Source organism: Pavona decussata, unplaced genomic scaffold, assembly GCF_977016875.1.
Source record: "Pavona decussata unplaced genomic scaffold, jaPavDecu1.1 SCAFFOLD_16, whole genome shotgun sequence".
Classification (NCBI taxonomy): domain Eukaryota; kingdom Metazoa; phylum Cnidaria; class Anthozoa; order Scleractinia; family Agariciidae; genus Pavona; species Pavona decussata.
The window spans coordinates 634,758-643,110 of record NW_028145439.1 but is presented as its reverse complement, the minus strand read 5'-3'; the positions used below and the strand labels follow the sequence as shown (position 1 = coordinate 643,110).

Below are 8,353 nucleotides of genomic sequence, written 5' to 3'. Positions count from 1 at the left end.
TAGATTTCTTCCTCAGTTCCGTGAAGGTTGCGTATCATCAAGAGAGCAAAATATGATCCGTTCTCTGCTGAAAAAGGCCAAAAAAGGCTAAGTTGAATATAACCTTAATTAACGGGACCTGTTATTTCAGGTGTGCATACAAACGCCTTTTCGTCGCTCCAGCCGCTACGGGCGTTTTCAGTTTGCGCCATAAGCCCACGCATAGCCGTACCCACCTCCCGAGGGGAATGCGGATACGGCTAGTTATTTCCGGGTAATAGTCATGACATCAGCTAGGTAGTAGGTCTCTAGATCATGGACCGTGAAGGTACAACATAATGATTTTATTTATAGGGCTATACATGAGATGTTATTTTCGATTGAGTCTTATACGTTCAAAATTTTCTTTTCGCGCAATTCGCGCAACCTGTTTGGAATTGTACGGCTGAGAAAAGCAAGTGGCAGCCGCCAAAGTTTGCAAACTTGCGGAACGGGTTTTGCTAATTAGCTACAAATGAATCACGTGTTGCGCTAAGTGGATACAGTTTCGAAATCTCGAACGATTTTCGATTTGCAAACGAACTTTGACTTGCCTTCTTTGATCCGGCCTACCATGTATCTTACACTTGGTCACGGATCTTTCCCGTGCAGAGAAAAAGGAATCGGTGTCGGCAAAGAACGCATGTGATTTGTCAACGTGACTAGGTGCAGCAATGATATATCGATATGGGGAAGTAGCTTACACTCATGATCCTTGACTTCCTCGTGATGCAGAAAGTTATAAACTGAGTGCAACTCAGGTCTAGTTTTACCTCGACTGAATATACCTCATATAAAATTCAAAACGATTTCAGTTGCGTTGAAATTTTTTCATTATATTTACAACACACTGCAAAATGAGTCAGCCATGAATGAGTCATTAATTTTGATTACTCTCAACCTTTTCTTCGGCCTGCTTTCAACCCGGAAATTACCGCGATTCGCTCGCATGGGCAACCTTGAATGAACTTCGCGTTTCGAGTCTGCAAAATCCCTAAGTGTTTCAGCGACAATTCAGCTGTAATTTGCATCTGGAAAGAGGTTTTACGTTAAAACAAAATTACATTACAGCTAATACTTTGGAAATTCACATTCTGCGTCAGAAAATATCTGGTTTCGTACGTACTGAAAAGGCCACGAGGATTGGCGGCCACAAGTTTTCGTTGATGGCTAGGGTTCAACTCATAGCTGAACACGATCATTGCGTAGTTTCTGTTTATTGGAAGCGTTAGCTGCATAAGTACACGTCATTGTACCAGGTACCTATTTATTTAAGTGATATTTTGTGGAATCTCGTGACACATCACTCTAGTGACGTCACATTCACATTAGTCCGACCTACGTAGTGAGCAAAATAGATTTGTACAAAACTAGTACACGTATATGCTTGAGAAAAACATGCACCTTTTCGCAGACTTCGAAATAAAAATAAGACCCGCAGTTCGATGCTTAAGTGAATTCGTTAAGGATCTTGAAGCGTGCGGTGGAGCATGCATCAAAAAATGGAATGATAGGATGTGACGTGAGGTGTATTGCTTGAGAATCATCATGATGATGTCAAGTTTGGGGATTTTTCGCTTTCTCTCCGTTTAATACATACGCGTCACATCTACGTAATCTTCCACATGTAAAGACGATTGCAAAATGCCTAATTTACTGACACAATTCTTTCGATTTCGAAGATTTCTTACAGCTCACCTGCTCACGATGACATGCAGTAGCATACACTCTTTGACGTTTGTCTGTTTTTGACGTCATTGTTTAACCACCCGCAACATCACGAGATTTTTGTTTTTTTCAACATCACGAGGTCTACGAGCGGGGGAAATAATTAAGCACTAATTAGCAATAATCTATTAAAAGATGTATCATGTCAACAACGGTACAAACAAAATCTTTGCACTGTCATGCCAATATCGTAGTTTTCTTTCGTGCTTATCGGTAAAAATAGTTACATTACATAATGTTGCGACTTGGGTATTCACCCAAAGCCTCGATCCACTGACTAACTAAGACCGGGTCAATTTATCGCCGTCGCTTTTAACGTTGTATAAGTTTAATACTACCCAGATGCTAGTTGTATCTTTTAGGTAGCTTCAACTTTTCTTACTCATATCATATATTCACAGACAGGAGCCCTGTGGCAGAGTAATTATACTACGAATGAAGGGGTTTCAACGGCCTTAAAGAAATGAATTTATTGCAGCTAGCAAACTCTGAGATATCTTCCTTGTTTCACAAGCCCAAGCCATTTAATACTCTTTATTTCAGGAGAGCATTTTTATTCAGTAATATTGCAAACCCGGAGTAAGATTCATCAGTTCAATTCCCTTTCCCCGCGGCAGCGCAGGAGAAAAATTGGGTTTAATAAGTCACGCCATTGTTGTATTTCGCTGGAAGGCAAGGGACAAATATCTCCATAATTGGTACTTGACCTTTCTCTGCTGGACATTAGTAAGATTTTATTACAGTCATCTATTAATAGATTCTCTTGACACTAATCTAACATTTCTGCCCGGGATTTCTAGATTTTGCTACTACTGCTTCAAACCCCTTCAATTCTACGACTGGTTTCAGTTTCGCTTGCTTAAAACTCGCTACGAATACTAAGCTTAAGAGGTTTGGACTCGATCTTACACCGTTTGCGACTGCAAACCTCGTATCGGGACAGACAGTATTAAAAAATTGAATTGATATAACATAATCGATAACATCAGGCGATCAAACTTCTGGAATAAAATTAAATATTTTACTCATAAATAGCTGACAGGATTGCAACATTCGAAGCACTACTGTATTTCTTATTTACTCCGACAATGCTGTAAATGGAACTGATATTTTCAATGTATTGTTGCCGGGATTGTCGCATTAATTTCGCTCCATATTAAGACGCTTTGGAACCACGAGTTTACCTCAGCTCATCATCACCAATTTTGCGCTTCTATAATTTATAATGAATAGCAGGTTGTGCATCCTGCCACACAAATTCGTCTAAAGGCCTTAATAGTTCCTGTTTTAGGGAACTCGACTTAGCCTGACCCGAAGACTCGGGGTTTCCCTTTTTTGGTTGTTTTTAGTCGCGCGCGGATTAGGCCGGTAGAGGTCAAGTATCGGGATGTAGCTTCTCTAGCCATCTAAGGCAGAAAGCCGCCTTCTAAATCAAGAGAAAAATATACCCAACAATGGGAACTGAGTTGGGGAGGTTCATTCTCTTCAATTGAGATGGCTGAAACTGAGGAGGTTTGCCAAGATCTCGAAACTATGTGACAATTTAGGTCAATGAAGGCGCGCTAAGGGGTGCTGAGCTATCATAAAACCGGGAAGGATAACAAGGACGGATGGTCAAATTTGGAAAAATAAATTCACAGACTGCGCTTAACCGGTTAAGCCTTTTTCTCCCACGCCCACATATGACCAAGTTTAGCTGAATTTGTACGAAGGCGGGACAGTCTTCTTTAAAATATTCTGGGCTCAGAGCGGAAAGACCTTCGTCCGTCTTTTGGGCGTGATTTCATCCGTAAAGGAATATTTCTTTTCAAAAGCAAGAATATGATGGACCAAAAGCACCAAAAATAGCGTGAGCTAACAAAGTTGATCTAATCATAATACAGCATTATAAACAATATTCTCGTGTAAACAAGACGCGGACCCAGCGTGACATATAATATCAGTGTTTTGGTGACGAACCGGCTTGGTTTATCATAGAAACATGTGGGTGGATATTTGTGAAAATTGCGAAACAAATTTCAGGGTTTTGAAATGTCGGCATGACTCTGCAGGTAGACTGTTTCTTTCAGGCTAATTTTGCCTGTGTTTTTGAGCATTGCAGTTCCCAGGCGGAATGTCTAAGTCGATGGGCGTAACTGCTCACGCGGCTCATTTGTGATGTCACAAGTGTACTGTGTGACGAGATTTTCGCAAATGAAAAGCCTGAAAATCTTCGTGAAATCTCAGCCTGGCAAAATGACGCATAAAGATAACTGATACGACTTTAAGAAAAGAGAAAGCTGTGCAATCGTCTTCAGCTGTCCTCCAGAAAAACGCTTTATCATTCAATGACCTCGAATAACCTGCACTGAATGTAAATATTACTTGACGTAATTACCTGAAATGGTAACCTACAAAACACTGTTACTAACGCATTTTTTGACATTTACCCGTCTGCAATTACAAATTATAGCTGATACGGCGCTACATCGCCCACCAGAAGTTTATGAGTACGTAGGTTGCATTGATATGTTTTCGTTCCGGGATAGTTTCCGGGTTTGTCCCGTTCATTCGTTTTTATTTTCGCCTTGTATCGATTTCACAAGGAATCCCCCAGGTCTTTACAGATAAGCCTTTGCTATTTTCCCTGTGAATTCACCATTTCCAAGACGTGACATGGTCGTGATACATAAAAATTGAATCCTCGGGCGATTTTGCAAAAGCAAATTGACATTTTTTGCTTATCAGATTGCATGAAAGCTCTGGAGCACTGTTTAAGGTAGCCTGCGAACACATCCGCCGAAAAATAAAATAAGGAGGGTTGATTCGGGGTTTTTTTGTGAATGCTCTTCGCTTTAATACAGTTGCTTCAAAAGCGGCTTTAGTAAGTTTTTGAAATCTACCATTATCGTTCTTATTCAAAATTATGACTGGACTTTTCTCGAAAATAAAATTTTTAGATAATATTCTTTTGTTCAAACCACGGAACGTGTTTTGTTTACATCTTGAATGAATTCAATGTTCTGCCTTTTTATACAATCCGCTGAATATTTTAATTTAAACATTTTGTAAAGATGGCTTGAAATTTGGTATAAAATAAGACATAACCATCTTTTTAAACCAGCGAAACAGGTATCGGGTACAAGCTGAAGCAAGCGTGCTGTGAATTTTTATTTGAAAGAAATGATTTAAAACAAATTTCGCAATCTCCCATCTGCGACACGCTTTGCATAATTTACATCAGGTCACGCACGATTTGCTTCTAGAATATTCGCAAGGAGCTGATGCTCGGAGGTTGAAACCGAAAGAAAGCGTCCTAAACGTTTTTCCTATTCCTAAGATTGAATACACCTTGGGTGGGCGGAATCAAATTGAACAATAAATGTTCAAAGTTTGGTTTCTTCAGCTCACAGAATACGCAGTCTAAAACCTGGTCTCTTCTGGACCTCTTTATTTGGCGCTGCCATAACAACGCAGCGGTAAACTCTTCTCGTGATTGGTCAGCTGTAATCCATATGACGCGCAAACGTGTGGGCTAATTTTGGAAGCATACGTAATAACCGAGCGCGATGGCCGACCGAATAATATATAACCGAGTTCGTTTGGGGCTTTCCCAGAAATAGAGGTGACTCAACCAAGCCATACCGGGGAAGACCGCCTGACTTCAAACAAAGGATTATTTTGGCGCGCGTGCTCAATTTCACCCACGTGCTGGAGTTCAATAAAATTGCAGCGTCGAGTATGTTGACGAGACATTTGGTTTTGGCACTGCCTATGGACAAAGGCTTGAACAACGAAAGAAATTTCTTAGCTGGGGGAGCCAACATGCCGGTTCCTTATCATTTGGACGACAGCGACAGCGACTCGATAGTAAGCTCAAAATTTTCGTCTGATATTTTATTTTCTCTAACTGTCAAGTTTGCGCTTCATCGATATATTGAGCAAAGACATGATTTTAATTCATCATGCTCTCTATATCAGCCCGTATCATGTCACGTTACAACATGAAATTTTCCCAGCTAGTGATCAACTGTATTATTACAACCGATCTGGGGGAAAATCTCATTATTTGTGTATTTTTTTATCCGCGATTATAGAAGCATGACTTTTCTCTAGGAAAGAATGCTGAAATCAACTGATATAATGATGTCAGCTTTCTATTGGCGGTGATGTAACGAAAGATTGTAATTTTAAATTTATCTGACTCTGCAATTTCCATTTTTGTCCAATGCTTATATTGATAATCACTTGAAATTATTTTGTCTCTTTTCAAATCTCCGGACTTTTAACGTGAAAATCCTGGCCAAAAACAACAAATCGATCTGTGTAAATATCACTATTCGCGCACTATTCCGCCGTTGATTTCGTAATGTCAGCACTTAGGTTTGTAAAAACACATATTTATGGTTCTCACACGTTTAATACATCAATCTTAGGTTGAAATTAAAAATGCTCAGCGAATGTTTTATTTTTTCTTGATATCAACCAGGTTTCTAGCGAAGATGCGGCGAGTTATACAGAACTCATGAACACGCCAGTGCCGATGTCAAACAGCGGACCGAAGGAAGAAGTCAAGTTAGGACTTCGAAACGCAATACGGACAAGACGAGTTGCTCAAGGGCTTGACGGAATGCCATCTATCGAACTTAAGAAACCAAAACTTGAGAAGGTAAGCAATCAAACTTCAGCATTAGCGAAATGTTTTCCATAGCTATCGAATGTTAACGTTGTTATTTTGCGGTTAGTCCGAACAATAGGTATGCTAATTGTGGTTTTCTGTCAGAATTATTTCAGATGTCATTGAAGGTCACGTATTAACGATGTTTTAAATCGTTATCGTGTTTTTCTCTTTAGCTTTCCTTTGAAGAAGAGGAAAAGAGACGGGTCCGAAGGGAAAGGAATAAAGTAGCGGCTTTTAAATGCAGGCAGCGAAGGAAAGAACACATGCAAAAGCTACAAGACGTGAGTGTTTTTAAATTGAATATTTTAAATCATATTCAACTTTGTCACGCTTAAACCGGAAATGAGATGCTGGCAATCATGTTTAAGCTCTGGAATACGTCATTTCCGGTTCCGGAATGCTTGCTCCTTCATGTAACGTGGGCGTATTGTCTTCGTTTGTCTTGCCCGTATAAAGGCTTAAAAAAAAAAAAAAAAAACGGATGGGCGGGGGCGAGTTAGAGCTTTGGACATGCAAAACGTGCCCTAATATTGTTTGGAAAGGAAGTTAAACAATTCAATAAAAATTAAAGACAATTATTAGTGGCATTTAGACAAGTGGCAAAACTTTTCTTACCTAAACAAGTAAGGGCAGGTCTTACTGTTTACGGAAATTCTGTCTTTTTTGAGATTAGAACAATAATGGGTGGAAACTGTGAGAAAAAAATGGAGATGCAACTCGTGGTAGTTTCCTGTGTTACTGTAGGAATAGATTTTTTTAATTTTCCGCGACCACTCTGACAATTTCCTTTTTTCGTTCTCTTTAGGAAAGCGACGAGTTAAACAGTGAAAACAGTGCACTGGAAAGAGAATTGGCAGCTCTCAAAGCCCAGAAAGAACAGTTGGAAAGCATGTTTCAAAGACATAAATGCAGCATGTCAAAAGAAACCAAACCCACAGAATCGCTTTCCGAAGCCAAGTCACCACATGTCTGTTCAGCGGAAGTCAAGCATTCAACTCCTACAAGTTCCGCTGCGGATTCTGTAAAGGCTTGAATGTTTATATCTTGTAAAAGATTCTAAGGGATTAGAAGGCTTCAATATCCATCCTTCGCTATCTTTGGGAGAGCTGAAAAGGTAGATGTTTACTTATGAGGGCGTTTCAACGCTCCAAGGCCCTCAAAGCGACGAGAGGAACTCAAGAAGAGACGAGTTCTCGGTGATCGTATTTACCGAGACACAAAAAGAAATGATTACAATGGACAGAAAAAAGGCAGCTGAAACTCTAGATTAGAGCTTTGAAAATCATCATGTTTGCTAACTACTTTAAGGAAATAGTTGAATTTTGATTTAAAGTTTACTTAATTTAATTGCAAAAGAAGGTTTGACAGAGTTATACAAAAAATACCAACAGTATTGAAAAAAGCGCGAGAGTTGAACGTGTGTTTTAGGGTTATTTTATCTTGAAGAGTTAAACTTAAATTTATTTATAAATACATAAATGTTAAGTTAATATATTTTAGTTTTTCACATATATTTGGTATATTACTTAACCGTTTTTTTAAATTTGTTTAAATAGTTTGGATTTCTTTTTAGCAAAGAGATCTTCAGCAAGGGGTGGTTTGGTTCTTTGTCTTAAGGAAAACCAATCGCTTTCGACGACAACTCTTACCTACTTATGTAGGTTTGAATGTTATATTCAAAGATTAAAGTCTTCGTTTCGTTGTCTCTTCGTGGTTATCGTTAAATAAACCGACACAAGACGAGAAAGATCGAAAAACATGCCGAAAATTCGGTTGAGGTAAACTTCATTATTTAACTCCCAAAATTGTTCAAGTCCACTAAAAGATGAATTAATGCCACGTTTAGTTTGAAATGCATTGAAAAGCAAAAAACACCACTCAACAGAAACTTCACGTTTGGGTATCAACTTTCCGCATTTGATTGCTTTGCATTTCAAGAATGCATAA

The 8,353-nt window shown here is 39.1% G+C and overlaps 1 protein-coding gene across 1 annotated transcript; it reads left to right on the top strand.

The window, feature by feature from the left end:
* The first annotated feature begins 5,333 nt into the window (after positions 1-5,333).
* On the top strand, positions 5,334-8,111 carry LOC146487173 (uncharacterized). Its single transcript, XM_085086214.1, has 4 exons — positions 5,334-5,595; positions 6,215-6,394; positions 6,580-6,687; positions 7,212-8,111. The coding sequence occupies exons 1-4, from the start codon at positions 5,467-5,469 to the stop codon at positions 7,437-7,439; spliced, it is 645 nt and encodes a 214-aa protein (XP_084942340.1). The 5' UTR covers positions 5,334-5,466; the 3' UTR covers positions 7,440-8,111.
* The last annotated feature ends 242 nt before the right edge of the window (positions 8,112-8,353 follow it).

Excerpts from the sequence above, each read along its gene's own strand:
- LOC146487173 (XM_085086214.1), top strand. The coding sequence starts at position 5,467 with ATGTTGACGAGACATTTGGTTTTGGCACTGCCTATGGACAAAGGCTTG. Across the intron at positions 5,596-6,214 it reads ACAGCGACAGCGACTCGATA|GTTTCTAGCGAAGATGCGGC; the intron begins GTAAGCTCAAAA and ends GATATCAACCAG. Across the intron at positions 6,688-7,211 it reads ACATGCAAAAGCTACAAGAC|GAAAGCGACGAGTTAAACAG; the intron begins GTGAGTGTTTTT and ends CGTTCTCTTTAG.